This window comes from Talpa occidentalis, unplaced genomic scaffold, assembly GCF_014898055.3.
Source record: "Talpa occidentalis isolate TD23 unplaced genomic scaffold, MPIMG_talOcc4v2.1 talOcc4.10, whole genome shotgun sequence".
NCBI lineage: Eukaryota > Metazoa > Chordata > Mammalia > Eulipotyphla > Talpidae > Talpa > Talpa occidentalis.
This window is the reverse complement of record NW_023600993.1, coordinates 64,797,526-64,816,311: the sequence shown is the minus strand read 5'-3', so window position 1 is coordinate 64,816,311 and position 18,786 is coordinate 64,797,526. Positions and strand designations below refer to the sequence as shown.

At 36.9% G+C, this 18,786-nt stretch overlaps 1 protein-coding gene across 1 annotated transcript in view; it reads right to left on the bottom strand.

The window, feature by feature from the left end:
- The window catches only part of LANCL2 (LanC like glutathione S-transferase 2), a 61,916-nt gene that overhangs the window by 13,362 nt on the left and 29,768 nt on the right, over positions 1-18,786 (bottom strand). The window contains exons 3-7 of the mRNA XM_037493523.2: positions 14,216-14,423; positions 13,259-13,406; positions 11,820-11,966; positions 8,862-9,044; positions 1,320-1,496 (exon numbers count right to left, since the gene is read on the bottom strand). Of these exons, the coding sequence (XP_037349420.1) occupies positions 1,320-1,496; positions 8,862-9,044; positions 11,820-11,966; positions 13,259-13,406; positions 14,216-14,423 (863 nt within the window). The remainder of the gene's footprint in view (positions 1-1,319; positions 1,497-8,861; positions 9,045-11,819; positions 11,967-13,258; positions 13,407-14,215; positions 14,424-18,786) is intronic.

Here is an 18,786-nt window from a genome sequence, read left to right as displayed (position 1 = left end):
CTCTCCTGCTCTGCCCTGGCCACATGGATATCGCGTGGTTCCACTGAGAGTCTCACACCTCCAGGCCTTAGTAAACAGTTTCTTTGCTTTGGAACATTTCCCCATCCTCCTCTGCCCCGTGTCCATGCCTACATCACTTTCTGGCCTCCCACTGCCCTCTCTGTGCCCCACAGCACCCTCATCTGGGCGTAGGTGTCATATCAGGCGTGTGTATGTCCCAGACATACTGAGATGGAAGGGGTCTATGTGGATTGAGAAGAGGTTTCATAATATTAACACATACTCACTATACAAAAAATATGCAGACCATATCATCCATGATGTCTTTATCTATAAAGTGTCACTGTAAACTTTTTGGTATATTTTCTTCTAGTCTTTTTTCTGTGTCTTTATAACTATGATTAGCGAAATGTGTATCGTAACAAAACACTAGTAAACATTTCCTGAGTCTTGCTTTGTGCTGTTCATTTTCACATATTTGATTTTTATTAGCATGTTTATTGAGTTTCTACTCATGCCAGGTACTGTTCTGGACACTGGTGTAGAGTAGTGACCTGACGAATAGGATCACAGAATTTACATCCTACAGATGCAATGGTCGGCAGAATCAAGAGGAAATAGGAGTGACAGTGATCTTTTACTTGGGAGACCTCAGAGGCCCTTTCTAAGAATATTACAGTTAAGCTGAGATTGGAATGGCAAGGTGTTGCCCTGCGAATTTTAGGAGAAGAGCATTCTTAGTGGAGGAAACAACAAATAAAAGGTTCAAAGGGAAGAGTGTGGCACATTTCTTCAGAGAGAGTGGGCTGCAGAGTGTCGAGTATTGTGGGCTAGAAGATGGGAGGAGATCAGGAGAAGAGGGTGGGGAAACTGGCAAGCTCTGAGGTGAACAGGGCTCTGTAAACTTGGGGAGTATGATGGAACTACTGGAGGCCTTCAAGAGAGCTATTAGAGATGATGTACATTTTATCTCTATTAATCTTTCTGGAACAAATTTAGGAGGAAGGTCCCATTCCCCCCCACCCATTTTCACAGATGAGGACATTAACACTGAAGAAGAAACATACCCAAGTCAAAAAATCAATAAAGGGCACAGGTGGAGTTCTAATCAGGTCTTGTGTCCTTGGGACCTCATTTCTATGTCTTGGCTCCATTTTACAGATGGGGTCCCATGGCTCAGAGAGGCGAGGCACAGGCTGTGCCAGCAGAAACAGCAGAGCCACAGCCAGGAGACACAGGTAACAAAGTGAAGAGCTGCACTCATGGGCTTTGTGCATGTTCTGGAGGGTTAAGGAGTGTTTGGATAGTGATATGCTTACCTTGCAAGCACGATACAGGTACTTTTTATCCTGGGTGAGATGGTAAAGGGACAGGAAAGAGTAGCCATTTCCAGCAGTTCCATGGCAGATCCCGTAGCCCTTCCGGAGCAAACCTCGCTGCCAAATCACATCACTACACTCCATGGCATCTTTCAAGTATTTTTCCTCCTTAAAAACCTGGGCAATAAAAAAACAAAACCGTATTAACAAGATGTTTTCAATGAGGAATAAGCACAATATTTTCCCTTTTGGTCAGAGAATTGCATATTAGAAAACGAGAAATGGTAGTGGGGTAAAAAACAAACACCACTATGTTTTTGTAAAAAAACAAACACCTTCATACAGAACCTTACAATTTAATGCTATCTCTTTGCTTTGTCTTTTTTCCTAGCTCATGGTTTTATGAAAGTAATTCTATTTTTTAATTTTCTTCATGAATTTTTTAATTTTTTACATCACTGTTCATTTTTAAACAATATTTGCTTCCCCCACTCCCTCAGGTGTAGTCCCCATAGAGTTTCCTTTGACAATGCACCCGTGCACCATTACCTCAGTCCCCTGTGCTCCTCCCTCCCTTCCTCTGATCCCTCTCCCTCCTCCTCCCCTATAGGATGTCTCTGGTTTATAACTGTCCATTTTTGCTTTGTTGTGTTTTGTACTGTTATCATTTTTTACACTGATATCTTATTTGGTTCCCCTATATTCCTGCTATAAGTGAAACCATCTGATATTTTTCTAGAAAAGTAATTCTAAATTGTTAAAACAATTAAAATTAAAGCTTCCAGATCTCTTTGGTAAGATATCTTGTCACAAATAAGCCATCCTATGCTTCCTGAGATATATATCTGAAAAGCTAAAACCTCTGTTCATGTAGAAGGCAACAGAAGGGGAAGTGATGATTCCAAAATTCATCACCTGGGTTAAGAATATTCATGTATCAAGACCCCAGTGACCTGGCACAACCAGGCTAGGGAGCTCTGTCACAGCTCACCTGAGGCAACCTGCACATGCTTCCTGCAGTCCCAGAAGCAGGCACGCCTGGGCTGCAGGATTAAAAGGCACCATCTGCAATGAGTGATTTACACTGACAGTGGCACAGACATAAGAGCTCAGCAAAGAGAAATATGTGGCAGGAGAGAGCTGTCTGTTTTTTCTCTCCAGATCCTTTTAAATTTTCTTCTCTTTCTCCTTACATTTCATTTATTTAATTTCCCTGGTCCATTCCTCATAATTTGTTATTAAAATTCTCTACCTGATCGAATGTTAACTCATTTCATTCTACTACAAATGAGTCTGAGGCGATGAGGTGCTCTCCTCCGGGGTGTCATCTACCTGACTGATTAGTGACCTCCTGGGACCAGGGCCCTGAGAAGGCCTGTGGATGTAAGCAAACAAGAGGCTTGTGTAGGGAGTGGCAGGTGAAAGAGAGTAGCCCCTCCTGCTGATCAGGACCAACTCACTGTCACAAGACTGGTTGTGACAGCCACTGAGATGTGGGTGCTGGGGTCAGACTGCCCAAGTATGATTTCTGCCTTGTCACCTTAAAACTGAAGGCCTTGGATACATCACTTAATCTCATACATTTGAGCTTTTTCTTCTGTGAAGGAGACTATTTCCTTATCTCAGTGACATATTGGAGGATTAAAATGAAATAATGTACAGGAAGCTTATGAACAGTGATTTAGTAGCAGATTCATCTTCTCTATATTGTAGCAATTATACTTAGCCAGAAAATTGATTTAGTTATCCATAATACTTTTCTCAAATAATAAATTTCCCTCCAAAGTGCCATGACAAAAAGTTTGGAGACACATTATAATACGGAAGAATATAAGGTATTGGGTCAGAAGACAGAAGTTGAAATCCTCTTCACAACTACTAATGACAGTTGGGAAGTCACTGTTAACTCCCCTGAACCTGCTGGCTTGATGCTGAGATGACCCAAATATCAAAAATAGAGTAAGTACTTTAAGCAGTTATTAAAATTCTTTAAGGACAAAAAGAAAGTTATATTCATGATCAATGAGTGGTTTGGGACTCTCAAAGAAAGTTTCACAATGGAAAAGAAAAATAGATATTCTAACAATGGAAAAATACCAATAGGTGAAATAAAAAGTTTCTGGGCAGGCTTAATAGCTGACTGGACATTAGTGAATATGACTGCGGATAAATAAAAAACTATCCAATCTGAATTACTGAGAAGAAAAAATATCAAAATATAAACCTCAGGGACCTTTTAGAAAGCAGAGGTCAAATTTTTACCAAATGCAGTGAAAGACATAAAGTTACAAGTTCAAGAGACTTAAGAGGGCCAAGCAGGTAAAGTACAAAGAGAGACACATAAGCATGTGATAAGGTATTAAAACCAAAACTAACAAAATCTTGAAACATTCTTTAGAAAAAAACACACATTACATACAAGGGAATAGAGTAACTTCTTGTGAGAAATAACAGGGTTAGCAAAAAATATCATTAAGGAATGAACAAATTTAAAATAAATGAGAGTGAATTACTGTCACTAAACTTGGACTATAAGAGATGCTAAAGGAAGTTATTCAGGCTGATGAATAATGCTATATAGAGATTGAGAGAATACTGGGGAATAAAAAGGAAAAACACAAGTAAATATCAAGACTATCCTTCATATATTTGTTTTAATTTCTTTAAAAATACATAGGACTATTTAAAAAGCAAAAATTACAATGCTATATTGGGGGTTTTATATAATGTTAAGAAATGGGGTAAATGGAGCTAGATACTTAATATTTTCTTTTCTTACATTTTATGTGGAGTGAAAATGTTAATTCTACGTAGATTGTGAAAAGTTAATGATATATATTGTATTTGGTATGCTGCAGTTATAGATATATATTTAGGAACCACTAAAAAATGTACAAAGTGGTTCAATTAGAGTCAACAGAGAAATTAAAATGGAATTCTATAATATATGTAAATGTTATCTCCTACCTCCCTAAGAAGGCAAGAAAGAGATAGGAAAAAAAATTCCAACCTGTAGCCAATAAAAACAAAATGGAAAATAGCAGAACTAAAATCTAATCATACAAATAATTACATTAAAAATACATGAGGTAAATATTCCAAATTAAAGGCTGAGATTGTTAGACTGGATATAAAGAGACATCCTTTAAATTTAAAGACATTAAAAACTATATAAGCCATGCTGATGGAAATTAAGGGAAATACAAGTAAATGAAAAGATATATCAATATCTGAAGATAAAGTGCTCAATATTAAGGTGTCAATTCTACTAAAACTGATTCAGTGCCATCTCACTCATAATCCCAGTAAGACTCTTTTGTACAAGTGACAAACTGATTCTATGTTTTTAATGGGAATACAATAGACTTGGAATATTTGAAGCAATTTGAAAAAGAACATAGTTGAAGTCAAATTTTGAGGCTTCAAAACTTACAATAAAATTATAGCAATCCAAATAGCATGGAAGTATCAAATAAACAGACCCAAGTAACAGAAAAGCAGAGAAATAAATCCATGTTTATTTCACCTGATTATTGATGAATGCACAAGATCAATCAGTGGAGTAAACGAAAGTCTTTTGAACAAACAATGTGGGAACAATCAGGTATCCCTCTGGTTAAAAGGAAAAACCTCACTGCCTCACATACTGTATACAACTTAATTTGAAATGGATCATGAGTCTATATGTAACATCTAAATCCATGAAGCTCATAGGAGAGTATTATCTGTGTATGCTGGGGTAAGTAAAATTTCCTAGCTATGATACAGATAATTACCATAGAAACACTGATAAAATAGATTTGATCATAATTTACAACTCTCTTCATCAAAAGATTCCATAAAGAATATGGCTAAGCCATCCACAGACTGGAATAAATTGTATGTAAAACAGGTATCTGACAAAAGAACTTGTAATCAAAACTTACAAATAATTCTTAAAACTCAAAAAGACAAAAATAGTATGATTAAATATGAACAGGCCCTCAACAAAGGTGGCTATTCAAATGGGTATAAGCACAAACAAAATTGTTCAACATCATTAATCACCAGGAAGATGCCAATTAAAATGACAATACCCAACAGAAGAAAATGAAAAAAGACTCAACACCAACTGTTGGCAAAGACATGGAGCAACCACAACTATCTTACACAACTGATAGAAAGTAAAAAGGTACAACTGTGTTACTTTTGAAAAAGATCTATTTCTCCTAAAAGCTAAATATATACCTGTCCTCTTATCCAGAAACTCCACCTGAAGGTATTAGCTCCAAAGAGGTAGAAACATTTATATAAAGAGACCTGTACAAGAATGTGCATAGTAGCTTATTCATACTGGTACAAAAACTAGAAATAACTGAAAAATGTGATAGATAAATTATGGTATATTTATATAAAAGTGCCTAAATTTAGGAAGATGTCCGAAAGATGGAAACAAAGTACAGTTTGAAAAAAAAAATTTTTCTCCAGGTGATTCTGACACATACTCCTAGAAAAACAGAAGTTCCGCATGCTGAACAATCAACTTAGAAGTGAGTTTTTGGAACATAACTTATATGGAAATCTTATCTGATGTAACAGTCAACAGCTGGCACCAGGGAGCATTTCTAATGTAGTTCTAGTCTAGAATTTTCATAGGTGGTTTGTGGGTGCCAGAGGGCATGTTGTGGTTGTTTCACACATTTGACACAGAATTAAAAAACTGCACTGTCACCACTCTGGTATGAATTACATAGTGTTTTGGGGCAGCATATTTGCCTTTGTAAATGCGTTTTCATTTGATCAATATTAATTTGTTATAGTGGCTGAATCCACACAAACTGCTAATATCATAGAGTCCAAAATGTGTGGTTAAAGAAAGTACAATTTGCTACCACTATTTGTAATTTACTGTCAGATAATCAACAGATGATTGATGGGGCCTGCCTGGTGGCTCATGGGGTTAAGTCTCAGCACTGTGAAGCTAACCGCAGCTACTGCAGCATGAGTTCGATCCCTGGCCAGGGAGCTAACCCCAAATAGCACACCAGACCTCTCCTGTCTCCCCTGCTGCTCCCCTCAGCTGTCTATTTCAGTCAATCCTCCTGATTCCTACTCTGTCTCTGGTGAATCTTCTCACCACCACCCCTCCACATCTGATGTACACCTGGCTCTTATATGCATAAATAAATAAATCTTTTTAAAAAATCAACAGCTGATTGAAATTACTTTTAAAATAGCTTCCAGTTTTGGAGTCCATAAAGGTGACTTTAGAATATCATTTGCAATTAACATAACTCCGAATATGCCAGAGAATATTGACTTTTTTTTTCAAGACCATATAAAATAACATATAATTCTAAGTTAAAAATATCCATAGAAAGCTGCCTAGTTTTAAAAGAAAACTTCAATAAATGGAGAGTTGCTTAATTTAACAAAAACTTGAGAGACAATATAGTCTAAAGCTTTGCCACCATGCCCCTGCCTCTGCCTTGTCTAAACACAAACTTTATGCTCCATTCACTGACATATACTATTGAAGACACATTTTTACCCTAAATTGTAAAACTACATTATATATGCTCTTTCAAAATTACTACTGATGACTTTCAGACTCAGAAGATTCTGATATTCCTCCTTTGTCACGTTTGAGAATCTTCATGGAAATGGACAAAATAAAGTATTAGTGACTAAGTATAGGATCTTAAGGTTGTTGATTCCATGCTTTCTGGAAGACAAGAATTTCTGTTTTGTGATTAACTGTGTAGGGAAATGTATTTGAATAAAAATTTTGAGCAGAAGCCTTGTAGGGAGCTGCTGGCCTGAGTCACTTCTGTGCTTGCTCTTGGCATCCAACAGTAGTAGACAGAAGGTGGCAACTATCAGCAGGGCAATGGAAATAAAAGTGCCCAGGGTGAGGGGTCAGTGGAAAGACCCCAGAAGCCAAGATTATCAGTCAGCCACTAGTAGTTCTACAAAATGAAAGGGAAAAGTAGTCTGACAAACAGAAGCTTTTACCTTTTTACAGAGGCCTCCACCTATTTTGAATATCAAAGAGTCCTTATTGGTGCTGTTGATAGTGAGCTCAGATGTCAGGGCTGGATATTTAAAGCATTACAGACTTACTTTGAAGTCACTGAAGTTACATTTGCTCTAAAACACTAAAATAGGGGAGGCAGTGTTTTGAACAGATTGTCTTACTTAAAAACTGAGATATTAAGAAGATGAATCATTAAGAAGATGAATCATTAAGTTCTGTTTTCAAAGAGATTTTGCTGTGCTTTGCTCTCATCAAGTATCTAAACTTTCTCAGTTATTTTTTTTGAATGTTCATACCTACCTACCTGATTTTTGGATTACTGGAATGTTTTTGGTAACACTGTCATAAGAATGCTAAAAAATTCTGTTAGCTTAAACCATGAGAGATTATTTAGAATAATTTATTATAATTAATTACAAGGGAAAATAAAACTAACTCAAGGATTAGTTCTATTACTAGTTTGGGGAAGAAATACAACTTTTTCTCCATTAATTCCATCTATTTCTAAAACAATTGGAGACCTTGCCAAGACTAAGCAATCATTGTGGATTTTTAGTTGTATACTTTGATATAGAGTAATAATTTTCAACATCAAATATTACAAATAAAGATGCATTAAATAAAAATAACCAGAATTGCAAAAGAAGCATTGTATGCTTTCAGCTTATAAAATAAAGCTTAGTCCAGAATGGATATCAACAGTATTTTAAAACTGTGCCCAAATAAATCTAAAGTATGCCAGAATTAATCAGTGAAGACACTACCTATTTTCCGATTATATCCCATGTGTTAAATATTTGACACCACATCTGTCATGAATAATTTTAAACTCCAATTTTTAAAAGCTTCTGAATCATCATTATCATCATCTGGCAATAATAGTTTAGTCATGCAAAAAAAAAAAAAAAAAAAAAAGATGCTAAGTCCAGTAAACAAAAAGGTATTTTGGTTATAAAACTGCCTACTGCCTTACTGGATATCCATACTCAGTAGAATAATAATCATTACTATGCAGGGGCCTCCCTGGTGGCACAAGGGGTTAAGCACCGCATTATGAAGCAATCTGCAGCCTCTGCAGCACGAGTTCGATCCCAGTCGGCCAGGAAGCAACCCACATGGCGCAGTAGACCTCTCCTGACTCACTTGCTGCTCCCCTTAGCAGTGTATTTCAGTCAATCTGCCTGTTCTTTTCCCCACTCTGTCCCTGGTGAATCCTCTCACCCCCTGCACCTCTGGCCTGTACCCCAGCTCTTGTATGCATAAATAAATAAATCTTTAAAAAAAATCACTACTATGCAGTCATTAGGTTTTCTTCTATACATGAACACAATCCCTGTTAAAACACAAATACTTCTATCATCAGTTACAGAGTGAAGAGTGAAAAAGAGAACATTTTGTAAAAACATGAATTCTCTAAGGTTTTTAGTTTGTGATAAAATGTGCTTAACAAAATCAAACTGAAAACTTGGTGGTGAAAGCCAGGAATGTGCACACTGGGTGCTCATGACTAGAACCAGTGCACTGACCTTGTGAGCTTGGATCAGCATGTGGATGACACCCGAGGCACCGTGGCACCAGTGGACCAGTCGGTCTGTTTCATTGCTTAGTGATGATGGATAATTCCCAGATCGGAATTTTTTATGGCGTACATAATCAATACTAGGTTTCACCATTTCTGTCAAGGTTTCTTGGTCCACTTTTGCTGCTGGCTTTGGACAATGAAAAGAAAACAAAATCTTTAATTGATTTTTTTTCTCAAGGTGTTTGTTTGTTTGTTTGTTTTTAAAACATCACCATATTGTGGCAGTAGTTACCTGGAGTGGTACATTAATTTTAGTGTAATTAGAATTAATTCTATTGCCTGTTTATTTAAGACTAATACAGACTTCTTTTTTTTGTTTCAATTCTTTTTAATGTTTGCAGGGGAAGTCTGACAGTTATTTCTCGGAGTGCCCTCTTGCTCAGGGGCAGCTGAAGCACAGTAGAAAGACATTCTGCTTTACTGACAGGGCATCCATTTAAATGTAACTCTTACCCAAAAACACCCTCACAGAAATACCTAGAATAATGTTTGCCAAATATCTGGGTCCTTTTGCCCAGTCAAATAAACCTCAGAATGAATCACTGCAGACAGCTTTTTGTTCAAAAGCCTGATCTTCCTCTACTTGGGAAGGGGTTACGTCCTGATAAACCCACCAGAAGTTGAAAACATACTAAGTCAAAGACGCATTTAAGGGGCCTTCCTGGTGGCGCAGCAAGTTGAGCTCCGTGCTATGAAGTTGTCAGCAGCCTCCGCAGTGAGGGCTCAATCCCAGCCGGCCGGGGAGAATCCCACATGGTACGGCAGACCTCTCCTGTCGTGCCCACTGCTCTCCTTAGCAGTGTATTTCTGTCATCTGCCTGTTCTGCTCCCTGTTCTGTCTTTGGTGAATCCTCTCACCCTCCTGGGCCTCTGGTCTATACCCCAGCTCTTGTATTAAAAAAAAAAAAAGACGCATTTAATATACTAACCTACCAAACACTGTGGCTAGGCTCAGCTTAACATACCATTCAAGGGCTGAAAACACATTATTAGCTTATAATCAGGCAAAAATCTACCACAAAGCCTATTTTATAAATAAAGTGTTGACTATTTCAGGCATGGATATTCTGTAGACACCATGGGATGTGGAGTCACAAACTCAGAACACAGGCCACACTGTACACTGCAGAGTATTGGTTGACATGGTTGTCATATGATTATGTTCCCCTTAAGGGTATTATTACTTAAAAAAGAAAAGGGTCATACCTCATTTTAAAACATTTTTCTGAGAAAATGAAAGAGACATACAATTTCTTAGTTGTCTAGACTAGCAGTACCATTTCAAAATGAGATCTGGAGGGACCTCCCTGTTGGCGCAAAGGGTTAAGATGCAGCACTATGAAGCTATCTGCAGCCACTGCAGCATGAGTTTGATCCCTGGCCAGGGAGCTGCCCATATGGCACAGCAGATCTCTCCTGTCTTGCCCGCTGCTCCCCTCAGCAGTGTATTTCAGTCTGCGTGTTCTGTTCCCCACTCTGTCTCTGGTGAATCCTCTCACCCACCACAACTCTGGCCTGTATCCCAGTTCTTGTATGCATAAATAAATAAGTCTTAAAAAAAATAAAATGAGATCTGGAATGCTGTGGTTTTTTTTTTTTTTTCTTTTTTAGAAATGTATGCTGTAAAGAAAATTCATGAATTGGAATACATGCTTATTTTATTTTCTACAATGATAAAGACAACAAATTACCAAAAATGGGGTTTTAGTTCTGTTACAGGCTTCCCCACTATCTGAAAGTACAGTATTCCTATGAAAGTTTTCCTAAGTCAAAGGGCTTAAAGAAACAACTACCATTACTTTATATGGAAAAACTTTTTACTGTTCCTGGACCCCCAAATAATTTACCAAATCATACCAAGTAACATATAAAACCTAAAATCACACTAACATAATATAAAAGCAGCAACGCTATGATATTGCAAATACATAGCCTTTATAAAGTAGTTCCAGGGAAGGAGCTTGGTAGGGTCACTCTAGTGACCTGAGATGCTGCTGTAAAACAAATGCTGAATGCTATTTTATTTTCACCTTTCACCTTTTGTCATAAAAATGGTTTGTGAAAAAAGAAGTACTAGTGTAGGTCTTTCACAAAAGTGGCAAAACATGCACTTTCAAAAAAGTGGAGGTATACTGGTATAATTAAATTTTCTATTTTCCTTTAATAAGCAGCAGCAAGATGCAGTGGATAAAAAAAGTAATCTGAAAAACTTTAAAAAGGATATATAGGCTTCACTGTCAAAAAGATCTAAATTCAAATGCATGATTCTTAACTTAGTAGTTTTGTGATTCTGAGGAAGTTATCAAATGCTCCATAATGGTGATAGTAGAATAAAGAAAGTCTTAATTTAAAAAAGGGTCATGAACAGACTAGGGAAGGGAAGCAAGAGCCATAAGGCTAGAAACAGGCTGAAATAAAATTTGGGGTAGGGATTCTAAATGACTCTAAAGAGTCAGTACTAAACCCAGTAAATGTCACGTGTGATTGAGAGGCAAGAACATAGCCCTAACAATGAAATTAGTTAGCAATTTATAGCACAGCTATACGGGGGCATGTGAACATGAAAGTCTGCCCCAGTCTGGATTCTGGAGGCCCTTTTTGTTGACTCCCTGCAGGTTTTTCCCACTAAGTAGTGACAACTCCAATCACCAGGGGTACATGGACTATAGCAAAATGTGGGTAACAGATGCCTATTTTGGTTTAAAACCACAAAAGGAATGTGCTCTTGGGAAAGCACTTCTGGTTCACAAAACAGAACTTAAGCTTCGTGATTCCAAGTAGGAATCATATTTCTTTCTAGTTTGTTGCTTTGAACTACAGTTTCAGTTGCCAGTTCACATTTGATCTAATATCTCATAATATGTGGCTATGCTGGGATTCCAGAGTGCTCTTACTTACTTACCTGCATTAACATGCAGTATATTCCAGCCATGCCATGTGCTGCTCCGACATACTGTTTCCCGTGCCACTGATACAACAGGGGACAGCGCTCAGTCTTCCTCTCTTCCCTTGATAAAGCCTTGCCTGATTCAATAATAGCACTGACTACCTACAGAGATAAAGAGATGGACTTTGTCTAAAATACTTACAGGTATCCTGTTGTATTCTAATTTTTAAGATGGATAACTTGAAAATCTTCAACCTGTTAGTAGTTAACATTATTTTTATTATATATATTAATAAATACAGGCAGGAAAAAATCAGAAGACCATCTCAAAGTAAAAAAGAGCATTAAGAATTTGCGTCAAGGGGCTTCCCTGGTAGCACAGGGGTTAGTCTCAGCACTATAAAGCTATTGCCAGCCACTGCAGCATGAGTTCGATCACTGGCCAGGGAGCTAACCTACACAGGGCAGCAGACCTCTCCTGTCTTGTCTGTTGCTTCCCTCAGCAGTGTATTTTGGTCAATCCGCCTCTTCTGTTCCCCACTCTGTCTCCAATGAATCCTCTTAGCCCCCACAGCTCTAGCCTATACCCCAGTTCTTGTATGCATAAATAAATAAAAATAAATCTTAAAAAAAAAGAATTTGAGCCAAGAAATAAAAAAATTCTTTGCATGAACAGTTTACTGGTATCTAGATACTGGTAGCCTATAAAAATTGCCCTGGATTTCTTCGTTTCTTTGTAATTGCAATGGTTTACCTAAAAGACTAGCAAGTACATCTTCCAAGAAAAGCAGGAGGAATTGGATATATTTATGAAGTCTAGTAAAATGAGGTCTGTTGTGAAGTGCAGGGTTTTAATTAGGTCAAAATAAAAATATCACTGCTGGAATGACCATGTAGCAAAAACCTTTCCTCATATCTGTTCTCCCCTGTACTTTTGGTAACAGTGCTCCAGCTACAGATAACTGGACACAGTCATTTGAGTAAATTCTAGTAACAGGATGAGCAGAACTGAGATGGGCAACTTCAAGGCCTTGATTTTAAAAAGAAACCTGCTCATTCTCCATGTCATTACCTGTCCCCCAAACTTGGTGCTCAACTAGCTTTGGTGGTACAGATATGGATGTGGTAGAAGTTAGAAGAACCCGGTCCCTAGACATGCTCACCTGGATTGCCAACTAGCTCAGGCAGCTCACGGAAGGAAATAAAATTTTATCTTTTTGATACTGTTTGTGTTTGGTTCTAGTAAAAACAGTTAATACAGACCTAAGAGAAGACCAAATTTTTAAAAAACATTCCTAGAAAAGAAGATAGGTACGATGTATAATTTCATAAGATGTTTAAAGAAATTACTCCAACCAGAAGCAGAGTTCAACTACTAGCAGAATTCAGTGCTAACAGACAGGTTCAGGTACAGAGATGAGAGGTGCCCAGAGCTGTGGATAAGTCCACAGTACCTCTTTAATAGCTGACTCACTCACGGTGCCTGGACCTATCTCCGTGTTCAGGTAAAGTAAGGCATACAGATAGCCTGCCCGGCCGTACAGCAGCTCATCAGGAAGGTCTGAATCTCGGCAGACAATGGTTCTCTGGAGCTGTAAAAGTCTACCCAATAAGAAAAATGCTGTTTAGAGAATGTCTGAAATACCTCTTCCTGGAACAGTAAGTGCAACCTTTCATTTTAGGAATTATCTATTATTTATTTTTAACTTAAAACCAGTAACAAAAAACTTCACTAATATATCGCAGATGTCAAAAAAATAATGAAACTTCTTTCTTTTTAAACTTTCTAACTTCATATCTATTCTAAACTATTTTGAGTAAATACTCATTTTGAAATCCAGAATTAAGAGAAACTGATTTAAAGGTCACAGAAAAATGATGTTAAAATGTAGCCAATGTTGGGGAATTAAGTTGCGTTATTCCATCTTTCCAAAAACATTAAGGAACCTGACCTGTCTGTGCCTGGTATTCTACCAAATCCCTGTCTTTATCAAGCAAGACCATAAACCAATGGGTGCAAAAAAATTTTATACTTCCTAGTTGTTCTGTAGTAAGCGTCTCTAATCAGTTATTCAGAGATTGAACCTACAGGTAACTTAGTTATTGTGGTGGACTTAAAACATTTAAGTAAATTTTCATGCAGGAAGACAACCAAAAATTACTTAGGAAAAATTAAGGTAACTCAAAGAAACACATTTCCCCCAATTAAAGCAAACACATGATTGGACATAGTGGGAGATACGGTCCCACTATTATGCTTAATATTAATAAACAAACCTCTTCACTTATTGGAGAGATCCGTTTACAAACAATGGATAATTAATAAAAAATAAATTTCCTTTTTGAATCTTTCTATAGCAATTCTTTCAACTGAGAATTTGGAGAAAATATTTCCAGTTCTAAAAACTCACTTTGTAATGCATTCCTGGGACTCACAGTCACTTTTGAGTTTATGATACACCACAGCTGCGACGGCAAGGGGCCCAGCATCGCCACAGAGGAAGGTGACCCTGCGGCCACTCAGATTCCGAAGTGTTCGCTTTACGTAATCCAAGGATCGGAGAAGGTAGGTCTGGTCACACGTGACCCGGTATAATTGTAGGTACAAAAGGGCTATGCCTGGAATAATCCCCACCCCAAAAGAAAAATATTACTACCATTTTATTTCAGGACATTATTTTACTTTCAGGATATTATTTTGATTGCATGAAAAACCTTCTTTACATAAACCCTGTTTCTGAAAGGGAAACATCAAACAAATTATATATTATGCATTTCTGAACAAAAAATTTCTAAAAAAAGAACTTAGGGTAAAAAACCCACAAGTTTAAATATATTGTGTTGCTAACTGTTTTGACAATGATTCAATCCTTAGATGAGGGAAGATAAGCCACTTCCCACTTTTAAAATTCATGTAAAGTTTTTATTCACTCTTCTTATTTTAAGTTAACCTGGGTGTTTTTCTTTTTACTTACATATTATCATTTCTTCCTATCTTATCCCATATTAAATGATTTTTCTAGATTTTATGCCCTTTTCTTTCTCATGACTTTTCAATTTTCTTTGACCAACCCATCCAAATGACAAACTAATCGGTGAATCAACTCAATATTTATGGAAAAGCCATGCTGTGCAGTTAGGGTAATAGAGAAGATATAGCTTATCACCTACACAATCTTCCTACTATATAGCACAGACCTGACACTGAAGTGAACCAGAGGTCCCTTCTGAACCTAATATCCTGATCTTTGTCTAAAATCCTACTCTCACTTGGGGCCTCCCCTGGTGGTACAGCGGTTGAGCGCTGGGCGCGGCAGACCTCTCCTGCCATGCCCACTGCTTCCCTCAGCAGTGCATTTCGTCGGTCTGCCTGTTCTGTTCCCCGCTCTGGCGCTGGTGAATTCTCTCACCCTCCCGTGCTTCTGACTGTACCCAGTGCTTGTATAAATAAATAAATCTTTAAAAAAAAAATCCTACTCTCACTTTTTCTATTCTTCATTTTTTGAAGTTCTCTAATTAGGTAACTGCATCTTCCTTTAATTTCCCTATTTAGGGTATTCCACTTACCTTTCAAATACACCTTTATATATCTTTATCTTTATCCATATTTCCAATACTAAAGTAGTTTAAAGTAAATGACAACATGTAAAGTACTTTAAAAAAATGACATTTTGCTCTTAAACACTTCAGTATGAAAATGCAAAATACATTAAGCTTTTCCTACAAAATCAAAACAGCATTATAACTATCAAAATAAATAATTAATGACACTGAGTTGGGGTATTATTTTGGTACAGCTTCATTGGTTTTGAATAACAGTATTATCCATGTCTCATAAATAATGGGAAATATTCCTTATTTTCCTGTTTTCTGCAACAGTTCAGAAGTAGCATTAAGATTTTCTTTCTTTTTATTTGCTGCTTTTTTATTAGTTTTGTTTGCTTTTCCCCAGTTTTACAACATACAGCTGACAAATTATACATATTTAAATTGTACAGTATAATTTGATGTATTTAGATACTGCGAAAACATTACCACAATCAAGCTAATTAACATTTATCAACTCACATAGTAATCTTTTTTTTGTGTGTGGTAAGAACAATTAAAATCTACTCAGCAATCAAAAAAGATAAACTCATGTCATTTCCAGCAACATGGATGGAGCTAGAAGGGCTTATTCTAAGTGAATAAGTCAGAAGGAAAATGATAAATAGCAGATGGTGTCACTTGCATGCAGAATATAGGAAAAAAAAAAAAAAAACAAACAAAGGGTCAAGGACAAACTTTAAAACCAAACCTTGAAAACTGACCATTGATCTTAGGCTTTCAGAAGGGCAAGGGAATGGGGTGAAAAGGGGTTGAGGGGAGAACACATTGGACTATGGTGGAGGACTATGGATGCTTCTGTGGTGGGAGGGCTAGGGTGTGTGGGGTGGGGGGGAAAGCCTATACAGTTAAAACACTAGCAAGGATGAAAAATAATGGCACTTCAATAACAATAAAAAAATCTACTCTCTATACAATGTAGCATCATTAAGAGTCACCATATTGTATATCAGAGCTATAGAACTTGTATTTCTTACAACTGGAGGTTTGTACCCTTTCAACAGCACCTTCCCATTCTCCCTCTCCCCTCCAGCCCTGATAATCACTATACTGCTCTGTTTCTATGAGTTTGACTTTTTAAAAGAACACCCCCCCCATATTTGCATCCTAGGGATAAATTCCACTTGATCATGGTGTATAATCCTTTAAATGTACTGCTGAATTAGTTTTGACAATATTTGGTTGAGGATTTCTGCATCTATACTCACGAGGGATGTTGTCCTATAATTTTTTTTTTTTTCTGATACTGTCTTTGGCATTGGGATTAGAGTAATGCTGGGTTCAAAAAATGAGTTTGGAAGTATTCTCTCAACTTCAATTTTTTAGGAGCGTTTGAAAGAGATCGGTATTAATTCTTCTTTAAATATCTAACAGAATTCACCAAGTAAGGTCATCAGGCTTTTATTTGTTGGGAGGATTTTGATTACTAATTCAATCTCCTTACTCATTAATGGTCTATTGAGATTATCTTATCTATTTCTTCATGGCTCAGTTTTGGTAGGCTATCTAAGAAATGATTCATTTCTTCTAGATTGTCCAATTTGATGACTGGTCTCTTATGATTCTTCATAATTTCTGTGGTATCAGTTGTAATGTATCCTCTTTCAGATATGAGTCTTGCCATGTTTCCTCAACTAATCTATTCAAACATCTTTTTTTTTTGTTGATCTTTCCCACTGTTTTTTCTGGTCTCCATTTACTTTTGTTCTGATCTTAATTATCTCATTCCTTCTATTATCTTTGGGCTCTGTTTGTTCTTGTTTTCCTAGTTCCTTGAGCTGTGAAGTGAAGTTCTTGATGAGATCTCTCTTTTCTCTTACTGTAGATATTTATCACCATATATTTTTCCTTTTAGAACTGTTTTTTATCTTGCTGAAGTCCATGAGTTTTAGCATATTGTTTTTATTTTCAATAGTTTCAAGATATTTTTTTCAATTTTCCTTTTGATTGCTTCATTGAACTTTGCTTGTTCAAGAGCTTCTGGTTTAGTCTTTACATATTTATGAATTTTTCAGTTTCCCTATTATTACTTATTTCTAGTTTCATGCTACTGGGCATATTTTAAAATGGTTCCCTTTCCCATCCCCTTCCTGGAAGCATGAGAGCATTTTCTCCAGCATTCACAATGAAGCCCTTGTAGAACTCCTGGAGGTAAACCTCAAAAAGTGTGACAGCCCTTCTATGCCTAGGTCTCTCTGGAGTATTTAAAGCTCAGATTTGTGTACAATGAGCCTCCAACAATCCATCAATTATAGTTAAATTTCTTATTCCCACACTGGTTCCTGTGGATTTTACTTCTCCTGGGACTTTCCTCCAATAAATTGTACTTTTCTGAATCTTCCTGCTTATCTCTCCAATTTTTGATATAGCCATTTGCCCTGTGAACCATTTCTCTGACAGATCTAAGAAGAGTTTTCATTTTTCAATTTGTTCACTGCTTTTTACTTGTTGTTAGCATGGAATGGTAGTGTTTAAAGCTCCTTATATATCAGACTGGATGGGAAGTGTCTCTTCAACTCATTATTTTTTTATGTTATTGCTGTGCTTTTTTGGGTGTTGTTTAGCTTCCTGTGATTTGGTCTTCACTTCTAAAATGATTTTTTCTTTTCCTCCAATTTCTTTTTTTTTTCTGTCAATTCTTGTTTCATGTCATCTTATTGTCATCTCTCCTAATTCCTTTACTTCTGTTTTGTTAACTTACTGCTTAATTTACAAAATTAATGTTAAAAGTTCTTTAGTATTTCTCCACATTGTAGCAGTATTTTCTTGGTGTGCTTTTTTTTTCCTCTACTGAATATCTTGATTCTTTCACCCCTGATATTACGCATAAAATTGAGTTTTTCCCTTTAATTTGAATTAGTTAATTTTCTTTTAGAAGAAAAGGGTCAGACTGCTTTTCTCAGTGTCTTTAATCTCAGGGCATCTTCTTCTAGCTAAATGTTGAACAATTTACTTAATATAGGGTGACTTTGGGTGCCCGTATTTCTTCTTATTTTCAAATTCTTTCTGGTTTTGGAGAGGGCTTTTATTATTGCTATTTCCCTGCTTCCCTTTACCACTAGCCAGTGCCACCAGGGATGGACCTTCTGTCTTATAAGTTAATTCTTCTTTTTTAAAAGAGTATTTTTATTTTTTAACAAGTCTGTAATATCTGTTCCCTGTATATTCTTCACACCTGTCTTCTCTGCCTTCCTAGTCTTCTTTGTTTTTAGTCCCTATTCAGGGACCCTATTAAGGTCCACTCTTCTGGGAATCATTATTTGTTGACTTGGGAGAAGGTGGGGCAGGATAGATGCTGCCATTCCTGGGTTCACTGGCTTTCCTCACCTGATACCATATGGTGGCTCTCCATATCACCTGGATGATGTTTCTTTCT